The sequence below is a fragment of the Chrysochloris asiatica genome, unplaced genomic scaffold, assembly GCF_000296735.1.
Source record: "Chrysochloris asiatica unplaced genomic scaffold, ChrAsi1.0 scaffold00033, whole genome shotgun sequence".
Classification (NCBI taxonomy): Eukaryota; Metazoa; Chordata; class Mammalia; order Afrosoricida; family Chrysochloridae; genus Chrysochloris; species Chrysochloris asiatica.
The window spans coordinates 22,898,621-22,922,021 of record NW_006408551.1 but is presented as its reverse complement, the minus strand read 5'-3'; the positions used below and the strand labels follow the sequence as shown (position 1 = coordinate 22,922,021).

Here is a 23,401-nt window from a genome sequence, read left to right as displayed (position 1 = left end):
GATATTCAAGCAAGAGTTATGGTAATTTGGGTCAGAGTGACAGCATTTAAAGTACTAAGGTGTGGTTAAATTTTGTATATATTCTGGAAAAAGATGGGATATCGAATGTTTTACAAAAGAGAGAGAGAAGAGTTAATGATAATGCCAAGATTCTGTTGCTGTTTGGTATTTTTAAGTCAGTTCTGACTCATAGCACCCTTTATACAACTGAATAAAACACTACCGGGTTCTGTGCCGTCTTCATAGTCATTACAATGCTGAGCTAATTGTTGGAGACACAATGTAAATCCTTCTCATTGATGGTCCTTTTTTTTTTTAATTGCTGACCCTCTATTTTACCAAGCATGATATCTTTCTCCAAGGACTAGTTCTTCTTCATAACATGTCCAAAGTATATGACATCCTCTTTTCCAAGGAACATTGTAGTTATATGTCTTCCAAGACAGATTTGTTTGTTCTTCTGGCAGTCCACAGAATATTCAACATTCTTTGTACACAATATAACTCAAAGGCATCAAATCTCCTTTGGTTCTCCTCATTCATGTCCAGCTTTCACAAGCATGAAACAACTGACAATACCATGGCTTAGGTAAGGCACACTTCACTTCTCAATGTGGTAACTTTGCTCTTTAACACTTTGAAAGGTCATTTACAGCAAATTTTCCCAATGTAGTATGTCATTTGATTTCTTGACTGTTGCATCCATGAACGTTGATTGTGGATCCAAATAAAAGGAACCACTTAAAACCTTTAATCTTTTCTCCACTTACCATGATGTTGCTTACTTGTCCAGTGGGTAGGAATTTTGTTTTATGCTGAGGTATAATCCATACTGAAGGCTGTATTCTTGGATCTTCATCAGTACACTAATTATATCAATATTCAATTACATCAGTACATCAACCTTTCAGCAAGCACAGTTATCTGCATATTGCAAGTTGTTAATGAGCCTTCCTCCAATCTTGATGCCACATTCTTTATATAGTCCAGCTTCTCATATTATTTTCTTATCATAGAGATATCTGACAAAACCTTGCATGGTGAAAGGAGCCTTGGTGATACTAGAGGATAACAACTAGATTAGAATGCTAACTGTAAGGCCAGAAGTTCAAACCTAACGGCCACTCCCCAGGTGAAGATGAGGCTTTTTGAGCCCATACAGATTTATAGACTTGGAAATCCTATACATGGCTGCTATGAGTCAGAATCAACGTGATGGCAGTGAGTGGAGATGGAGGCTATACAGATATATATACAGAGCAGGTTTGAGTAATACACATCTAGTTAGCAATTTGATCTAGAAATCCCAAGCTCAGGATATATGTATGCAATAAAAATAAGTATGTGATTCCCTAATATTTAGATTATATTTAAAATAATGAAATTAGGGGAAAAAAGCATCAAAAAAATGAATGTCGAGAAGAGCATTTAACACAAAAAGTCAAGAGGACGACGAACACCTATCAGTGAGATTAGAAGAATACTAAGAAAAATGCCCTCAAAGTCAAGTGGAGAATTTTCAACAAAAAGGAAGCAATGATTCACTTATGTCAAATACTTTTTTTAAGTCAAGGATGATGAGTTTCTTAGACATGATCATGGAGGTCACTGGTGATGAAAGCAGTTTAGGTGGAGTGCCAGGGGCATTATCTTGATTAAAATAGGTTTAATAGGGATTGGGAAAAGACAGATTAGAGTTATAGACATAACTCTTCTGAATTGTTGTTGTTGTTGTCAGGTGCCATCGAGTCGGAACCGACTCATAGTGACCCCATGCACAGCAGAACGAAACAATGTCCGATCCTGGGCCAACCTCACTACCGCTGCCACACTTGAGTCCATCAATGATGCCACCTGGCCAATCCATCTCATTAAGGGTCTTCCTCTTTTTCTCTGACCCTCCACCTTACTCAGCATGACATCCTTCTCCAGCGACTGTTTCCGCCGGACAATATGTCCAAAGTAGGAGAGACGAAGCTTAGCCATCCTGGCCTCCAAGGAGCACTCTGGCTGCACTGCTTCCAAAACAGATCTATTGGTTCTTTTGGCAGTCCAGGGCACTTTCAGTATTCTCCTCCAACACCACAACTCAAAGGCATCAATTCTTTGATGATCTTCCTTATTCACCGTCCAGCTTTCGCATCCATATGAGGCTATTGAAAACACCATGGCATGGGTCAGGCGCACCTTAGTCCTCAAGCTGACATCTCTGCTCTTCAATACTTTAAAAAGTTCCTGTGCAACAGATTTGCCCAATGCAATACGTTATCTGATCTCCTGACTGCTGCTTCCACGAGTGTTGATAGTTGATCCAAGAAGAATGAAGTCCTTGACAACTTCAATCTTTTCTCCATTGATAAGAATGTTGTTTATTGGTCCAGTGGTGAGGATTTTTGTTTTCTTGACATTGAGATGTAATCCATATCGAAGGCTGTGCTCTTTGATCTTCATAAGTAAATGTTTCAAGTCCTCTTCGCTTTCAGCAAGCAAGGTTGTATCATCTGCATATCGCAGGTTGTTAATGAGTCTTCCTCCAATCCTGATGCCACGTTTTTCTTCATAGAACCCAGCCTCTCGTATTATTTGCTCAGCATACAGGTTGAATAAGTATGGTGAAAGAATACAACCCTGTCTCACTCCTTTCCCAATTTTAAAACATTCAGTGTTCCCATGTTCTGTTCGAACAACTGCTTCTTGGTCTAGGTACAGATTTCTCAGAAGTACAATTATGTGTTCTGGAATACTCATACTTCTCAATGTTGTCCATAGCTTGTCATGATCCACACAATCGAAAGCCTTTGCGTAGTCAATAAAGCCCAGGTAAACATCTTTCTGGTATTCTCTGCTTTCAGCCAAGATCCAGCGAACATCTGCAATGATATCTCTCGTTCCACGGCCTCTTCTGAATCCAGCTTGAACCTCTGGAAGTTCTCTGTCAATGTATGATTGTAGCAGTTTCCGTATTACCTTGAGCAAAACTTTACTCGCTTGAGATATCAAAGAGATTGTCTGATGATTTCCGCATTCTGCTGGGTCACCTCTCTTTGGAATGGGAATAAATATTGATCTCTTCCAATCAGTCGGCCAGATAGTTGTCTTCCAAATTTCTTGGCAGAGATGAGTGAGTGCCTCTTGTGCTGCCTCACTTTCTTGAAAGATTTCAATTTTTATTCCATCAATTCCTGGTGCCTTGTTCTTTGCCACTTCTTTCAATGCACTTTGGACTTCCTCTCTGAGTATCATTGGCTCTTGTTCAGATGGTATCTCTTGAAATGGTTGAACATTAACCATTTCCTTTTGGTACAATGACTCTGTGTATTCCTTCCATCTCTTCTTGATGCATTCTGCATCATTCAATAATTTGCCCAGTGAATCTTTCAATAGCAAAAGTCGAGGCTTGAATTTTTTCTTCAGTTCCCCCAGCTTGAGAAATACTGACCGTGTTCTTCCCTCTTCTGAGTAGCTTGACTTAAAAGGCAAAAAACAAATAGAGGAGTAACTGCAGAAAAAGTCAAGAGAAGGTATTTTTTAAGATGGGAGGAACAGTCTATTTGTTGCAGATACAAATGATACAATGATATGCAAAATACTGATGATGTAAGTAAATGGACTGTTAAACTAGATGTTGAGTATCTAAGAGAAGCTTTAAATACAAGCAATCAATTATGTTAATACACTGAAAAATAAAGATAAGGTTGTATGGGTGACAGCAGTGAGATATGGTGGCTAGACTGTGCTACTATTCTCTTCTGACTTTTATTAGTAAACCAGAAATCAATTGTGAGTAAAGACATGGGAAAAAGATACCAGGAATTTGATGAATACAAAATAGTTACAAATAACAACTAAAGAGTAAATTGCATTCCAAGTATGACTACCTAACAAATTAAGAGCCAACCTGCAATTCCTAGTCATTGAATGGGAAGTAACATCAGGCATTGAAATGTTATATTTTTTTTCTTTAACCAGGTTCAGGAGTATGGGTCAGAAATGGATAGGCACAGATAGAAACATTTGTGGTTTTTGCCATGCAAGCATCACAGTGAGAAACAAAGTTAAGATAGGGGCAAAGAGGTCAGGTATATATATTCAGAAAGTTTGTAGAAAAATTCTATTATCTTTTAATTCCATTGCCCCACAAGAATTTTGAAGACCCTTTATATAAGGGGATAGTTACAGTTGACCCTAGAATTTAATTGGGCAAGAAGCGAGTGAGTTCATTGTGGAAGGAAGAAAAAGATTATACCGAGGAAAAGTGAAAAGGTAGAATCAATGGACTGAGTCCCAATGGAACCAAAGAACTATTGAAGTCATTATGAAAAAGAGGGGGGTAAAAAAAAGGTAGTAGGTGGTAGTCAAGAGAGCATGGAAAGCCCAGACTTCAAATTATGGTGAGATTATAATTGGTTATGACATGGTCTAAAATATGACTAAAGAAATGAGTGGCTGACAGAGTGGAAGATAAAATTATTGGAGGAGAAAATAAAGGAGCTTGGAAGTTCAGGATTTGATAGTATCATATAGCATATATATATTTAAACTGTCAAATTAAGACAGAAATAATAAAGGAGTTTTATAGTAATCCAGGAGTTAATACGAAGGGGAATGGGTTAAAACCCAGCAAATAACAACAGTGAATGGCAATAGGTGATATAATCTGATGACATGAGACTCAAAACTAGAGAGGCATTATATACAAATTGATAGGAAAAGTAAAAACTTACTCAGGAGAGTTCAGATTGAGGCCTAATGTTGTTAAGTCACTTCCTAATGCAAGGTGTACCATTCCTGGGTCTGTCTCTGCTGCCCTGATAAATGTTAACAGGCCAATCATTCCAAACTGGTCCGTCACCATTCCTTGAGGAATGTTAGTAACCCGACCTGGGTAAGAAAGACATAGTCATTTTTATCTTTGAGGAAAAATAAAGAATATGCATTTATAATATCTTTGACATATCTATAGAGTCCCACCATCAGGTAACACCTGGATCCCTTTTTTCTGCTGGTTATTATTTTGTGTTGTTGAACTTTTATCTCCAGGGAATTTGGGCCCATCTGTACTTGAAGTTGTCTTGCCAGATGTATTCAAATTCTAACATATAAATAAATAAATAAAAGTGACATTAAAATTTAAGTTAAAAAATTCCAGTTTATATATTATCTTGCTATTCAACTTTTTAATCCATTTAAATTGATAAAGTTTACCTGTTTTTCAAGCTCTATCTGAATTTTGTTTCCACAACTGTCTCATGATATACACATAAATTTTATTATCATCCATATGTGAATATTTAAATAAGAAATCTAAGGAAAATACTCTTATTTATCATAGATCTTTAGTAGCAGGAGAAAAAACTGTATGCACATAATGTATACATACAAATACATCTTAAATACATATGTATGTGTACATACTTTGGAATACATACTTTGGAATACACGGAAAGTTAAATTCTTCAATGCTTTAGTTTAGAAATGAAACTAAATATATTACCTAAAATGTCAACATAACTTTCAAGATAAATAAGAATATATGAATTTCTTAATTTATACTTATTTTAATTCTTACCCAACAATCTTCCCTATCAATTATTTTAATATACAAACTCCCATCACAAATTGTTTTGCTATTTTCAGTGAAATGTGGAAGTAACACATTTGCTAAGTCAGAAAGAGGAAGCTGAGTTGGCTGAATCAACACAGGAATAAAAATGTGTATAAAGATTCTTCAAGGAGAAAACTTACTCAAGAAAAACACAGCTCCTTAGAAGGCTATAATATCAAACTTCATGGGATCCAGCTGACAGGGACTACAATAAAAGTCTAAATTAACTCTGAGAAGTTCAACAGAAATTTGCAAACCTATATGAAATAGGAAAAAAATAGGCTATCTTCTAAGTTATAAAGTTTTTCCACATTCTTCAGAAGTTAGATTATTACAGATTTTCAATGATAAGCAGTTTTGGAATAGTACTTAGTAACTCCTTTTTAGTTTAGTCTATAGAATTGTTATTACAAGAGAAATCTGAGGAGGAAAATCTACACCACTCACACATGCAATTCTCAGTTACTTACAGATTTACTGTCATCATTACTTGATGTTGGATCTTTATAACTGGAACCAGGTAATGCCGGAAAATCTTCGTTGTGTATTGAGAAGTCCTGGGATTGCTCATTTGCTGGCTTTGTTACCATTCCAACTATGTAATGAAAATAACCAAAAGAATTGCAATTGATGTTTATATGTTTTATATGGCTTATAAAAATTTAACTTTCCTCATGAAAATATATAGAGGCTATTTGTGAATGCTATAAAAGTGTAGTTCAAAAACTTGTATTCAGGGTAACAATGAAAACTAAAATTTTTATACAGATTAATAATTCAACATATGAAATAATACAAGAAAGTAAGAGGCAATACTACAATCCTAATCTAATGTCATACATATATACTTAACAATTTGATATTGGTAGTTATTAAAAATTTTGGCTTTATGCAAATATTTCATTAGGTATTATAAACAATGGTATATACCAAATATCAACACAATAAATACAAAAAGAACATGTCAGTATTCTACTTGAAAATGACATACAGAGCAAGTAAACTGAAATAAATTTATAAAACTCCAGATTCTCTTGGACTCCTTATTACAGATACAAATAATGTTTAAGAACTAGGAAAAAATTTTCCCATTATACTTGGTATTATTAGTCAGGCTCTTATTGGAAACAAATTCAAAATCCTTCTTGGTTAAAAATGAAGAAAAAAATTATCTTAGAATAACTGATGAAAGAATCCCTTTAAGTTCACAGTTTCTACTATTGGTTTCTCAGTTTCTCCTTAAAGGAAAAAACTATATGCAAAGGATTGAAAAAGAGTATGTTTACACTGCTGTTACACTGTTTTCATTACTGAATATCATTGCATACACTTCCCACTTTCTTTTCATCTAGTTCCTGTTACCCAGTGAACATGAGTGATGAAGTAAACACATTAATGATGACCTACTCTCTACATCAACTATACATGACCCATAAGCAGGGGCTCTCAACAGAGGTAAGGAGCCAAAGAATGGTAATCATTTTTTTCTCCCAAGGGAACATTTCAAAATGTCTGGAGATATTTATGATTTCCAATGGGCAAAACCCAGAAATGTTGCTAAGCATTCTACCATGCATAGTACAGTCCCTAATGTAACAAAAAATTGTTGTTAAGTCTTGTTCGGTTGGTACTGACTCACAGGATTTCTGAGTGTCTGACAGGTTTGAACTGCTGACCTTGTGGTCCAGTGCTTATCTTATAGAGCCACACCAGGGCTCCTAACAAAGAATTCTGTGATCCAAAATGTAAGTAGAATAGGTTGAGGGGGGGTGTGGTAGCACTCTATGATAAGCATTGTACTAGGAACTACAAGGTTGGCAGTTTGAACCTACCAGTTGCTCCTTGGGAAAAAGATGAGGCTTTTTGCTTCCAGAAAGATTTAGTCTCAAGAAATTCTACACAGGGTCACTATGAGTCAGAATAAGCTCAAAGGCACTCACAACAACAAACAAAGGTTGAGAAACCTTGGCTTAGAGAAACATCTTCAATATGTGGTCAGTATTATACATCATTAGGGGATGTGTTCTTCTGAAAATATATGAACTAAGAGGAGAAAAGGCCACAAAACAATCACTTAATGCTTTGTATAAATGTGTTTTCTAATAAGGTTAGTGTAATTTTGACAGAGTTGATACATGCAAAGTGCCTTTTCCTCTGAGAATATCATGAAAACTAAGTTAAATAAATGTGAAAAACTTAGTTTGTATAGAACCCCAAATGGAAATCTTCACTGGTGTTCAAAGTTATTTTCTTTTGGCATCTCTGCCTTAATACATGGTACTGTAGGATAATCAGTGTACCACAAGGTGGTTTAAAATGCAAGGTCAACGGTTCAAATCCACAGTTGCTCCTCAAAAACGCTATACAGGATTGCTATGCGTCAGAACTGACTCAAAGGCACTTAACAATGACAACATACAGCTACATATATACAAACACATATATACACATGCACGTGTGTGTATATTGGGAAGTTTCTATTGGTGGTGATGATCCGTGGAGTTGGTTCCGACTCATAGTGAGCCTGCACATGGTTTCTGAGCCTGTAAATCTTTACAGGAGCAGAAAGCCTCATCTTTTTCTTGTGGAATGGCTTATAGTTTCGAACTGCTGACCTTGAGGTTAGCAGTCCGACTCATAACCACTAAGTTACCAGAACTCCTTGGGAAGTTTCTATTAGACAACATTTAAATGTTTGATTACCATAAGGAGCTCTTCCAGCCAAGGGATTTATTAATGGAGTTGGGTTACCACTTCCTTCCCTTCTGTTTCGATCTGCTAATGCTGGAAAATCTGAAAGGTCCAATCCGGTCACATTTTCACTTCCATCTGTATAATAAGAAAAAACACTAGTTATTCATTCTACAAACATTCTAAACAGAATATAAAACCAGCTATAAAATAACTTAAATGATAGTGCCTTTTTCCTAAATAATGCACAGGCCAATACTAGGTACGTAGTAGGTGCTCAATAAATACTTGTGATTTCATGTGAGAGCATTTTATGAGCAATTCAGCAAAGCAATATGCAAACAGCATAATAAAAATCTGAAATCCTGAAGACTTACGATAGAGAATGGGGGTAAGGTGGTGCCTAATGGTAATTTAAAATTACAGAGCTTGTTAGCTAACAAGAAGATATTATGAAATCTTCTTTTCATTGTATCTAAGCAGAAGTTATATCTGGAATGCTTGGTGTTTTAGTTATACACAGGTTTGACAATGATAGTGCCCTCCTGCAAATGGCCAGCAAGGTATCTGAGGCAGTGGCAGATGCCCTGTGGAATTCTGTGGTGTGTACATGTGTATGTTTATGTTTTGGGGATAGGGATAAAAGTAGGATGATATAGGGATCCCACGTATTGGGGAATAGATAAGAAATATGGGAATATGATGCAAAGCCCAGAAATATATACTACCTATTACACAGTAGGCGCTCAATAAATGTATACTGAATGAATAAATGAATTTATTTTTTGTTCATTTTAAACTAAAACATGAGCTTATTTTCCTTCATAGATTAAAATTTAACCAATCCCTATTTTACCTATTTTAATCATTATTTCTTGCCAATTTTTATTTTATCATTCATATAACCGTATATTTTTAATTTTAAAGAACATAATTTTCTACCTGTTTGTACTAGATTTTTAACGTTTTATTGTGAGTTCAATGAAGGTTTACAAAGGTGATCTTAAGCTTTATATTCCACTGTTTATCCCACTTTCATCCTGTTTCTTGTTCTATTTTGCCTTCTTTCCCGATCATTCTGAATTTTGCCCTTAGGTAAATGCCCTTTGGCTTTTGAATGGTTAACCAATTATGGTGTGTGCCTCACTAGTGTTGTTGTCCCTCCTATGTACCTATCAAATGCTTGGCTGAAAGTTAAGTCAGGAGGATGAGTTTAGCCCCAGATCCGAAGAGTGATCAAGAGTCAGTCTCAGGGTTCCACCAGTCTCTATCTGACAAACAAGCCTGGTCTTTTTAAAGATTTTGTTCCACATTTTCTCCCACTCTATCCAGGACCTTCTAAATGTGATCCCTTTCAGAGTAGTTGGTGGAGGTAGTTGGACACCTTTCTTCTGGTTTGAGGATCATGGAGACTGTTTCATGTGGTCCACTAGTTCACTGTACTAATTGCTGCCATGCATCCTCTATTTCTTTCACTCTTCTTTCTTCCGGACAGGGAGAAATCAACAGTTGCACCTTAGACGGACGCTTATGAGCTTTTAGAATCCCAGTCACTACTCACCAAAGTAAAATGTAGACCATTACGGACTATTTTATGCCGATTGACGAGGGTGCCCTTCAAGACTATGTCCTGAGCCCCTAGTCCCAGCAACTCACTCCCTCAAGGTTTTGGGTAAGGTCTAGGAAGTTTTCATATCTACTATATGTTGTTGTTGTTGTTATGTGCCATGGAGTCGGTTCCAGCTCATACTGAAGGTACCCTGGTACAGGGTTTCCGAGGCTGTAAATCTTCACGGGAGCTTTCCTTTAATCTTTTGTTTCTTCTAGTGTTTTATAGTCATTGCCAATATATTTTGCTCCCTTTTTCAGTAAGCTTTTATTTTTCTTTAAATTTCACAATTGAAAATATTTTTTAAAGGGTAGCGTAGTGGTTACAAATAGGGCTGCTAATCTCAGTCAGCAGTTTGAAACTACCAGCTGTTCCGCAGGACAAAGATGAGGCTTTCTGCCCGTAAAGATTTACAGCCTCGGAAACCCTGTACAGGGTCGCTATGAGTCAGAACCAACTCCACGGCACATCACAACAACAACAACAAACTATCTTAAGTTTACTATCAAAATTACTGATAGAAAAACAATAGACTATAGTAATAGTGGAGTCCTGGTGTGGCCCCTGTGCATTGATGCACCAGACTGCATGTCGGTTTGAACCGCAAGGTCAGCAGTTTAAGCTCACCAGCCATTCCTTGGAAACCCTATAAATGGTTGGTATAGGTTGGAACCAACTTGAAGGCACATAACTAAGAATAATAGTAATAATGACAATTTAATAGGTAACGATTTAAAATTACAGAGCATAAGAGATAAAATCACTCATTTTAATTAATTTAAGACATTGGAGTTTACAAGCAATGAATTTAAAAACTATACAGTAAGATAATAAAAACAGAAAGGAATTTATGTCTCTTCAATTATTTGATTATAAGATTATAAGCTTTGACTATGTCTTAACTTTTAATGTATAATTTTACCTCCTCCAAGATGGATTTTTAAAATCAGTATATATTATTTAAAGGAGTACTGATGTCACTGAAAGATAAGCACTAGACTGTTAACCACCAGGTCGGTGGTTCAAATTCACCAGCTGCTCTGTGGGAGAACGATAAGGCTTTCTGCTCCTGTTAAGATTTATAGCTTTGGAAACCCTAAATATGATGGCTCTAAGTTGGAACTGACTCAATGGGCAGGGTTTTATATATTATTTGAGACTATATCTTCATCTAAAAAACTTTGATGACCTCCCAAATTTATGTTTTTTAGAGGAATATTTGCATTTGAAAACAATTTCCTTAGTAAGAACTATACATAAATAAAATGAATTTTAAAAATTATTCTAAAATTTTATAGCACTGTATAAAACCTAACTCAGAATGCAAATGACACTGTCAGACACACTGTTAATGTATGTCCCATTAAGGGGGGAAAATACCAATTAAACTCTGATTAGCAGTCTTTCAAGGTATTAAAAAAATCACATTAGAAATAATGAAATTAAGTATTTTATGTAATTTTCACAGCTGGAACATAAAACTATATTTAAAAAACAATCCAAAACGCTGGAATTTTTTCCGACAGTTTAAAATTTCACTTTATGCTATTAAATGTACATTATTAACATTTAAAAATTAAAATCCTAAAACAACAAATAACATTTTCCTCACTAAGACATCTCTCATACTTCTAAATAGGCTTGATTTCACTGAACACTCTTTCATACTCTATAACTATATTCCTCTCTCAACAATCCTATTCATTTTTCCTCCTATGATCACAACATCCGTTATTTCTTCCTCAGGAAAGGGTCTGGAGGCAAGGGCCAAAGAGGTGAAAACAAGCAGAATACCAACAAAGCTTCATGTTCTGACTTCTCTGAAGCAGTTGATAAAAGAAATAATCATACTAAAAATTATTTACTTTCAGAATCAGAACTGGTTTTCCATGAAACTTAACTTTAAATTGTGTACATAAAATTAGGTTAAAAATTTCTAAAAGGTTAAATGACAAAATTAGTATTATTAATATTGCTAAGAAAAAAGCGTTAAGTGCTCCACATAATTTTAAAGGCTTTCCTCAAACTAGTCTTTATACCCAAAATGTCATACCAACCACGTAGCCTACACTGCAATACTTTCTTACAGTGATAGGCCTGAATATAAGAAAAGCACTTGAAGCAAAAAAAAAAAAAAAAAAAAAAAAATCCTGAGGCATACAGTTATGTTAATGCTTAGACTTTCAATTAGATGTTAAGGAAATAATCTTGATAGTTTAAACAAATAACTATGCTTTTCCCACATCAAATGAAAAAATTTATCTCAATAGAAATATCTCAACTGTTCACTAAGGCAAGTCCTATTCCTTACAGTGTTTCATATTTAATTAACTTCTATCATTTATGCAATAAAAAATCTTGTATTTTAAAACCAGTATGTTGAATTGCTTTATGTTTTTTATATCTACCATATGTTTTTTATAGGGTACTAACTGAGGGTAAGCTTACCTGTTCCATTAAAAATGTTACTTGATAAGGAGTTATTCATTCCAAATGCCTGATTCCTGTTCATTCCAAATCCAGACATACTGGGTACACAGAAAATAATTTTAGATAAATGGTAAGAATACCAACTTCAGATGAAGAAAAACAAAAGTGTACACTTTTGATCTCCTCACATAACATAACAATGTGTTTAAAAACCAGTAACTCTATTTGCTTCCGTTTAATTAAAAAAACTTCTCTGAAGTCTTTCCATGAATGACTGAGAACCAAAATGTCTTAAACAGATTAGTTAAAAACAAAAACTTTATATGGGAAAACAGAGATTAAAGATTACCATTTTGTGTAATTGGGGAGCCATTATTGGTTATTCTGAAAGAATTAACCTCAAAACACTCAAATTATCAAAACGGTATTGTTTGTGAATACTTTCCTATAGACAGCTATCCCTCTTCTCTCATATAGTGTCTGTGTTTCCCAACTAGACTATAAATTAACTGCCCATGGACAAAGTCAATGCCATAATCAACTGCATCCTCTGCTCTTAGAGAAGGAAAACACAATAGGCCCTCATCAAATGCTTAGTTGAAGTGAGTTAAATGGTATAATTGCTTAACTGAATTCAGTTGTTTTAAAAATATACCATCCTTATTTAAATATAGTTTACCTTTTAGCTACTTAAAAGGAAAAAAAAAAATCTTCCCGCTGTGCCCCCAAATTCTAAATTAATGAACAGTGGGTAGTGGGTATTTGGCAAACGGCTACAAATGCTTCTGTTTTTTCACTAGCCTAAGCATGAGAAGAAAACAACAACAACAAAAATTAGTCCAGAGATAATTAAGAATATAAATAAGAAATATTAATGCTAATTGTACACTGAAATTTTGCTTCCTTAACATCAAATTATCTTTTGATAAAAGGCAGTTAATAATATGTCAGTGCTACTATAAGTAAGGCTAAGCTGTGTGAAAGTGACCATTTTTTGTCTTGTTTTCTGCCTAAAACTGTAAAACTAAGGACAATTAATATAGTCATAAAACATACAGATGGTAAAACAATAGTCTATAGAGGAATTAAAAAGCCAATGGAAATTTTTGTTTAGTAACAAGTTACTGAAATAGAAATCCACAAAGATTAAATTAAGTGCTTAGAGATGAAACTATTTTATAATAAAACAAACACTTTAATAATACAAGTAAGCAGTATTTTAGAGACCCATGTTATAACAATTTACAAGCAATGTATTTAAAAAAAAATTAAAATGTGAAAAAAACAGAAAGGCAAAACTTCAAATATACATTCAATGAACAATACTCCAAGAATGCAGAAAGATGCAACAATGCCCACATAACATATGTTAGGAAGTTACCAAGGAAGCTATGAGAGTAACGATAACCTCTACAAATAAGTTTTAATTTAAATTAGAAGTGTAAGAAAATTCTAAAAGAAATTCTAAATCTAAATAAAATAGAAGAATGGGGACTTATGGAATACAGACAGAATAGGAAATGTGCTGTGCTAATAACCTATTTTAATTCAGATTTTACTAGTACTATATAACAGGAGAAAATGAAACCAAATGAGTATGATGAGAAACACCTGATTAAGGTCGTTTTAATATCCACCTTCAGTTTCGCCGTTAAAAAAAAAAGTCACTCAAATTTAATTGCTATTTTTCAGAGAGCTTTATGTTGTAGCCATAACTCCCATATTAATTATCCAAGCAGCTTGAAAATAAAATGGATAATTAATCTAATATAAATATTATTATTTGAGTAGTATGTGCAACTAACAGTACAAAAAGAAAAAGCACGAGAGCCTGTCTTTTTGGTCTGATTTCCTATACATGGTATGGTTTTCCAATAGTATACACATAGCCTTATAAAAAGCTTTGGTAAATAATTCTCCAAAGCACAAAACTTCATCAGTTGAGAAGTATTTAGCCAAAGCAAAACTGTCAACAAAATGTCTCAAGTCCTACTAACACTAATAAGCCTGAAACTCTTATTATACAGAATAACCTCATTTAATTGAGAAAGTACCTACCAATGAAAATTTGCCTTGTGGCAAATCAAGAGCATTACCATTTCTAACAAACAGTAATATTTTAATGTACTTTCTGAAATGAATCTAATTTTCCAATGAACCTATCTTCAGTTTAAGGAGATTAGAGTAGTGATGTGTAACAGCAAATAGAATTTTTGATCATCACTACATGATGAAACACAGACGTCCCGACTCAGGAATACAACGGTAGATAATAAAAAGGCAAATCTGAGGACACTCAGAAAGACAATGATACACAGTATCAATAAACATCTTACCTGTTCACAGTAAAAGGCTGTCGAGAAGGCTGCTGCTTTGGCATACATATTATGCTTGGCGAGCTTCTGTTGGGGCTACCTAACCCTGAACTGCTCATGCTATTTGTCCTGCTAGGAATTCCAATGCCCTGACCAGCCTGGGAGTGGTTCATCATATTCCTAGGATTCATAGGCAAAATACCCCTGAAAAAGAAGTCCATTATACTAAATAAGCTCTCTACAATTACTCATTAAAAATCTCTATAAAATCAATCGGTCCAATCCCATATACTCAAATTACTTTCAAATTGCATGGCTAATTTTTAAGTTAACTCTTTTATTTGATTATTGTAGCTCTTTGAAAATAAAAATAAAAAGGCAAATTACAGTGAAAATATGATGATGTCTAAAATGAGAGTGCTACTGGTGTGACTATGATATAAAATAAAAGTGTATTTCATAAATATATCATTCTATCTTCTTCATGCTATTATTCATAATCTGTTTTATTATTTTACTCTCACCAAACAATTGTAATGTGGCAAGTGAACAGTAATTAAAATGATCTGTGGAACAATTTTAAATTTGACATCCTGCTGTGATGAAAAGAGCTGACCTTTGAAAAAGCTCCCCAGGAAGTGTCTAACCCTGGATGTCCACCCAAAATGACACTCACTGTGCTAGTTACAGTATAAAAACATCTTACACTATACTTATCAATTTGCAAGGAAATAAAATGAGCACAGGGTATATTATCTTTCTCTTCCTCAGTGAAAGTCATTGAACCAGAAAACCAAATAATTCTCATATTAGAATACTAAAAAGCCTTGCTTACTCTACAAAGATACATCTTGAGAAATATTCTGGTCCATCAATAAATACCTGCTTGGAGATGGAGGCGTGTGAAGTGACATTGTTGGTACCCCTGTTGTTGGCGTGACGTGGCTCGGTAACTGAGTGCCTTGTGATAAGCTGCGATTTAACTGAGGGGTATTGTTGCTCATCCCCCTCATTGGAAGGCCTAGTGCACCTAATAAAAAAAATTCAGAGGAAGGAAATTCATTGCCATCAGGAATGAAACTGTGTTATCCATCTTCTGAAGTTGGCAATGTAAAACGCTTTAAAATGACCTAGCATGTAATATGCAAATCTTAAATGTATAATATATTCAATTCACTCGAAGTGGACGCTGATTTGTAACAAAAATATGTTCTAGTATGAAATTTAATATTATGAATATTTCTTTCCTATTTGTTTTCATATTTTTATCTTATAATAAAGTATGTGTTGATAACTGTAACAAATTTAGATACCTTATATTTAATAAAAACATAAATATACTGTTAAGAAATTTTGTAATTAAAAAAAAATTTATAACTGTTATAAGAGATTTAACTCTGCTTATGTTGATTTAATTTTTATATGATTCTTTTTGTATGCAATTAAGAAAAGTTTCTTTCCCATTATTTATATATAGCCCTCAGCATTACAATTTTCCAAGTTCAACATAAAACCTCAGCAATTATTAAAAGTACAAGATATCGTTATCTGTAGGAAATAAACATTTAAAACATAAAAATATTCAATTCAAATGTATAACAATCTTATATTTATCTAGTAATTCTAGATAATGAACATGTTTTTAAAAGTGTATTTTTAAAGACTACTAAGGTTTACCCTTCAGACAAAATATAAAAAATATTAACCAAATTAGATAAATGTATTTTAGAAGTTTGCTACAAATTTTCTTGCCTTTTAGAGTCAGGTAATATGATATGAAAGATAGTTATTTTAATAACTCCCAAAATTATTATGGATATTTAAGGAGTCGTGGTGTGGTACTATAGGATAAGCACTGGACTGCTAACCACAAGGTCGGCAGTTCAAATCCACCAGCCACTCTTTGGGCTATGATTTGGGGCCCACTCCACAGCACTTAACAACAATGTTCTATATGTTTACTTTTATCCTTCAATGTACAGATGCCCAGCTGTCATTTCTACTGCCATCATGTTTGCCTATGGATGCCTCCTTTCTTCATCCTTCAGAACAACACCTTTCTTTCTCTAATATGCTATGAGTATTATATCATTGAATCTACCCTATTATGAACTGGAGGTGAAGGAAAAGTGATAAAACAGAACGAGAGCTAAGAAAGTAGATGACTTTAAAAACTAACAGACATTAAGTGAGTTCTAACTCATGGAGACCCCCATAAGTCAGAGTAGAACTATACTCCACAGGGTTTTCAATGGCTGATTTCTCTGAAGTAGACCATCAAGCCTTTTTTCCAAGGTGCCTGAAGGTGGATTTGAACTTTATATAAAAGTCGAGTGTTTAACCGTTTTTTAGATGACTTAGTACTAGGTAAGCACTGGACTGCAATATTGAATTTAAAAGATCTGGATTTTGAAATCCTGACCTCCTAGTAAATGGCACACTATATATGACAGGAGTCCTGGTCTGGTGCTGTAGGATAAACACTGGACTGCTAACCAAAAGGTTGAACTGCTAACCAAAAGGTTGGAGGTTCGAACCCACCAGGCACTCTTTGAAAACTCTATGCAGGAACACGGAGTCAGAACTGATTTGATAGCACTTAACAACAACATTGTTGTTAAGTGCCATCGAGTCGGTTCCAACCCATAGCGACCCTGTACAGGGTTTCCGAGGGTATAACAACAACATATATAACATTAATGTCTTTGTATAACTATATACTACTTTCTAGCCTAAGGATTTTAGTGTATCATCAAGATTTCTCTGACAAGCAGGTACATTAAACCTATGAGAGCCAGAATCTGTGAAAGTGGAAACCTGTCAGGATGAAAACTCAGTCTTTTCCACTAATAGAAAGCGATAGAAAAGTGTTAAGAGGGCATCCAGTCAAAGGTAGAAAACTCATGAGATCTGGAAACACATAGCAGTCTCGTCTAGTTTCGACTCCAATAGGATTTGACTTTTTCTATAATTTGGAAGCTTCAGAACTAAACTCGTATTCTAACTTTTTTTCTCAGCTGAGTGAAGCCAATGAATTTAATTTCTGTATAGCTACTATATTCAATGTGCACTCTTTCCAGTCGTGTTCCATGAAGGCCCATACCTGGTTCTGCATTTCTTTAAGTCAACTAAATGTAACTGGCATAGACTAAATGTGTACTCACTGTACATGTATCTGGATATTAAAAACTTTAAGACCATGAAAACGACACTAACTATAGCCACATACTTTGAAACTGGGATTACATAAGGAAGAGTAAAAAATCAAAAATCATCCTACATAAAACTTTTACAGAAGAAATGATTTTTTTCCTTAGCTCAAGCACACTGGTTTTCCTCTAGGCCCTCAAAGTACTTCCAATAAATACCACCAATGGAAATCTTTTACTTCACTCATTCAACAAACATTTATTGAGTACCTACTATGTTCCAAGAGTCCTGGTGTGGTGCTATAGTATAAACACTGGACTGCAATATCAGTGTGAACTGACAGATCGGCAGTTCAAATCCACCAGCCTCTCCTCTGAAAACTTTTATATACAGGGTTGCTATGAGTCGGAACCAACTCCATGGCACTTAACAGCAATAACAATTACATTTCCAAGCTCTGTGGTAGCTGTTCAGAACAAGACTGAAAAGAGCCTACCCTCATGAAGCTCACATTTGACTCCCCAAACATGCTGCCCTAAAGTCAGCTGCAAATTTCTCACAGGAATGTTTCTCAGAATCACTGACCACCAAAAAAAATTATGCAATTTTAGAGCCAGAAGGGATCTTTAAGATCGATCACTTAGTCCAATGTTCATATTTTACAAATGAGGAATCTGCATCTCAGGTAAAGTTAACTGACTTCTCTGAGGTAACACAAAGAACTAGGACTAGAACTTAGGTCTCTTAACTGCCAATCTTCTTAAAGACAGAATTATGGGAGCCTGGTGTGGTGCTGTTGGTTAATGCGCTGGACTGCAAAGTCCACTTGAACCAGGAGGCCTACGGTTCAAGTTCACCAGTTGCTCCTCAGAAACCCTACACATGGTTGCAGTGGGTTAGAACCCATAGCACACTATGGCACTTAACAACAATACAGCACTAAAATAAACCCACTGCCCTCAAGTAAAAACTGACTCATAGCACCCTTAAAGGACAGAACAGAACTGTCCCAGGGGATTTCTGAGGTTGTAAATCTTTATGGGAGCAGAAAGCCTCATCTTTCTCTCACAGAGCGGCTGACAGGTTTGAACCACTGACCTTGTGTTTAGCAGACCAGTGTTTAATCCACTACAACACCAAGGCTCCCTACAACACTAGAACAAACCAAACCCAAACTTACTTATAACAGTTGATTCCGACTTAGAGCGACCCTATCTAAGGTTTCAAAGGCTATAAATCTTCATGGGAGCAGATCCTGGAGTTAGCAGCATGGCACCTAGTGCATGGTGCCACCAGCGTTCCTTGCGACACTAGAACGTTGTTGTTATGTGCCGTAGAGTCAGTTCTGACTCTTAGCGACCCTGTACAGGGTTTCCGAGGCTGTGAATCTTTTCGGGAGCAGAAAGCCTCATCTTTGTCCTGCAGAACAGCTAGAATAGCACCACTGAAATGTACACTGAATTGCAATATCTTATCTATTTTTCTTCAGCTTTGTTTTTCTCTAATGCATACTTTCGTTCTCTTCAAACCAATATTCTAAATTGTCAGTTCTCGTTCCCTTCCCTCTCTCCATTTTCTTTCTCTCTTCTTGGTACCTGGCAGTCTTCTTTATTCTAGTTTTACCTTTCCTTTCAATTTCACTCTCTATGCGAAACTTCGTCTCTCATACTTCAGACATATTGTCAGGAGGGACCAGTCGCTAGAAAAGGATATCATGTTTGGTAGAGTGGAGAGTCAGAGAAAAAGAGAAAGACCCCAGCGAGATGGACTGGCAAAGTGGCAGCATCCATGGGCTCAAGCGTGGCAACGATAGTGAGGTTGGGTCCAGGATGGGGCAGTGTTTCATTCTGCTGTGCATAAAGGTCGCTATGAGTCGGTACCGACTCGATGGCACCTAACAACAACAACAATACCTTCATCACTATATAAACAAATATATGCTTTCCAAAAATCTAGAGCCCTTCAGCACTTTTCTAATAATCTACAAGCCCTACAGCAGACTAATTGAGATGTGCATACTTCAATCCTCCATACATATTATTTGAAAAAATTTTGGTAAGTATACATTTGTTTATTCTACGCTATATCATGAAAAAGGAGCTCTGGTAGCAGAGTGGTTATGAACTGGGCTGCTAATTTCAAGATCAGCAGCAGTTTGAAACTACCAGGGTTCCGCGGGAGGAAGGTGAGGCTTAGGAAACCCTATGCAGGGTCACTATGCTTCAGAATCAACTAGACAGCACTAAACAACAGATCATGACAATTAATAACTTGTAGAAACATTTTAGAGATTGGAAATAATCTGAACATTACCTCCCCCCAAAAAAAGGAAACAAAAATGAATAAGGTTATCATATTTAGTCAATTAGCGACTGGCATACTACCATTAATTCATAGTGCTAAGAGCAATGAAACACAGTACGAAATGAAGAAAATGAACAATAATTGTTTACATTTTAATTTTACTGGGTCATCAATCCTTGAATACTCCTAATTCATCATTTTAATATTTAATTTTAAAATTAAATTTCTTAAAACAATAACATTAAATAAGAACACACAGGATTTAGTTTTAGAAAACAAAATACACCGTCACAAATTTCAGTTACTTGAGTCACACTACCAAAGTTGGGTAGGGAAAGGAAAGGAGAAATTCAATCTTGTACTAGTATAAATGAAAACAATCACAAACTCAATTTTCAAAATATTGTGTCAAGAAGATATTGCAAGCCCCACTTCCCTAAAAAGGGAGAAAAAAAAAAAGAGCTCAATAAAGATTTCTGGCAAAAAAGGTTTTAAAAATGCTTATATTCATGAATTCTGTACACTTGGGCAGTTCACAGGAAACGTAGTAGAATTATGCTACTGCATGTCAATTCCTTTTATAGTAATCCTATAGAGACAGTAGAGTTCTGATGTAACATGGCAGATTAATGCACTGGACTGCAAGGTTAGTTTGAACAGCAAGTTAGTGGTTCAAGCTCACCAGCTGCTCCTTGCAAACCCTATACAGGGTCGCTATGAGTCAGAATTGACTCGACAGCACTTAACAACAACAATAACATAGAGAAGGTATTTATTTCCTTTAAACAGAGAAGCAATGAAGGAATTTAGAACAGTTATAAAGGTAATAACTTTAAATCAAATTTTTCTTTCAATGTGACAAATTGGTATTAAAGAAAAATAGAAACTTAGGAGCACTATCTGAATATATTCTAAATATGTTCTTATTTGGCAGGATGCTAAACAATCAAAGGATGAATTAGATTCTCTATTAATAGTTTCTCTGCAACCCCAAAGAATATGATCCAAGAAATGAATTCCATGAATTACTTTCACTACACAAAATGATTAATAATACTTCTTTAACTACTGATGGGAAGATGTGCTATTCTTTACCCAACATTTTGCTAGAGATAAGTAATATTAATAATCTAAGTCATAAGCAAAGAAAAAGTAATCATACCAACCAAATCTCTGAAATAAACAAAACCCAAACTCCACAATATTCATACTGAAATCAAGTCCTATAGAATATTTACTAAGGAGAAGGAAAACAGAAATCTGTAATTGATGTAAGCGAGCTACAAGTGTCTACTTTTCCATTCCCAAGCAATTAGATCCCTCTGGGAACTGTCTTCTCTACACTAATAAAGGACAATAGTCCTAAACGGTGCTCTGACCTTACAACTTCAAATCCTATACTTATAGCTGGTTAACAATCTCTGAGAAATATTTGATCATGCGATTCCCTTCATGAAAAAAAGATTTTAGAGATAGAAAATACTTTAGATCATCCTAATAAAGGTACAAACGAAGAACACCTGATATTAAATGATTTGCTCAAGAGGTTGTGAAGAAAAAAAGATGTTTCAATTTCTTGACTTCTATTTTGATGCTTCTTTCACTAATTGAGATTTGCATACTTCAATCCTCCAATTGCTTTTCATTTCCTATTGTTGTTAAGTGCTGTCTAGTCGGTTACGACCCAGAGCGACCCTGTATAGGGTTTCCAAGGAGTGTCTGGTGAGTCTGAACAACTGACCTTGGTATGCAGTGGGATTTTAAAACATTGCAAGTGGTGTTAGTTGAGGTATAATCAGGGTTGACAACCAGTTCTATAGTAACAACATTCATTCAGTTTAGTCTGTAATTCTTTGCCAGTCCACAAATAGCTGTTACTGTCTAGAATATTTTTCCGTCTCTAGCACTACAGAAACTTAAAAAAAAAAAAAAAAAGTGTCAAGAATGAGGTTATCTGCAAACAGTATATGTACTTTGAGTGCTCACAGGAGGAAGCATTAACTCAGGGTAGAGTAGATCTGGAATCAGACAAAGAAATGCAATCCTGGATCTGCTACTTACTATCTATATGACCTTGGACAAGTTCTTGAACTTTACTGTGTCCATTTCTTTATTTGTGCAACAAGGATCATAATTAATGGAGTAAGGATAATAATATTTGGAATGATTATAAAGATTAAGCAGGTCAATACACATGATATACTTAAAACAGCATCAGACAGAAGCCAACTACTCAAATGTTAGTTTTTTTGTAGGATAAGCACTGGACTGCTAACTGCATAGTTGATAGTTCAAACCTACCAGCTGTTCCTCAGAAACCCCATACAAGGTGGCTATGAGTCAGAATTGACTCAGTAGTACTTAACAACAATAACAGTTTCTAGAGCTGTACTCTTAAAAGGAATTAAACTGTACTCTGACTTGAAATATTTCAGTTCCAGAAATGTTGCTTCATCCATGCTACAGAAATATCATTAGGTGCCATCAATTTTGACTGAAACATGCCTATCCAAAGACAGCCAACAATGGTCCTAAAGGTGACTGTAAAATGAAGTACTCTGGTGAAGTGATGGTTTTCACAAGAAAAGAGATGTTTTATGAGGAGAACTTTTATGCTACAGTTGTTGTTGTCGTTAAGTGCTATCAAGTCAGTTTCTATAGTAGTAAAGACTAAACTGTTCTTGAACACTGAAAGTGGCAAAGATCTTGAAATACATCCCTTAGAAATGTCAAGGCTTCTCTTCTTGGCTGAAATCTAATGTTGTTGTTGTTGTTGTTAAGTGCCGTCGAGTCGGTTCCGACCCATAGCGACCCTGTACAGCGTTTCCGAGGCTCTAAATCTGTATGGGAGCAGAAAGCCTCGTCTTTCTCCTGCGGAGCGGCTGGTAGTTTCGAACCGCTGACCTTAAGGCTCGCAGCCCGATTTGTAACCACTACGCTACCAGAGCTCCTTGAAACCACTCCCAAATTTATATAAGGTCAATCTCAAACATGACCTCATCTGTGAATCCTTTCCTAATCATTTCCAAGAAATGTGATTACTCTCATTTATAATATAACTTTAAGACATTCCACTCCTCACTTGTGTAGTAAATTATTCTTGTCTAATAAAATGATTTGAGAACTTCTCATATTCCCCTACTAGATTATATAGGTAAGAACAATGTCTTGTTTGCCATGCATCCAAACATTTAGTTGATGCCTTGCATTTGCAAGGTACTGAGGCTATAAAGACAATGAAGACATGTAATAAATAAACACAGAAATACTATAGCTGCTCAAACAAGTAATCTGTAC

General features: G+C 35.3%; 1 protein-coding gene across 1 annotated transcript in view; it reads right to left on the bottom strand.

Annotated features, from left to right (window-relative positions):
- CNOT2 (CCR4-NOT transcription complex, subunit 2) overlaps positions 1-23,401 on the bottom strand; it is a 184,307-nt gene that overhangs the window by 16,627 nt on the left and 144,279 nt on the right. The window contains exons 5-11 of the mRNA XM_006859551.1: positions 15,533-15,680; positions 14,672-14,854; positions 12,354-12,433; positions 8,309-8,434; positions 6,076-6,200; positions 4,972-5,092; positions 4,725-4,881 (exon numbers count right to left, since the gene is read on the bottom strand). Of these exons, the coding sequence (XP_006859613.1) occupies positions 4,725-4,881; positions 4,972-5,092; positions 6,076-6,200; positions 8,309-8,434; positions 12,354-12,433; positions 14,672-14,854; positions 15,533-15,680 (940 nt within the window). The remainder of the gene's footprint in view (positions 1-4,724; positions 4,882-4,971; positions 5,093-6,075; positions 6,201-8,308; positions 8,435-12,353; positions 12,434-14,671; positions 14,855-15,532; positions 15,681-23,401) is intronic.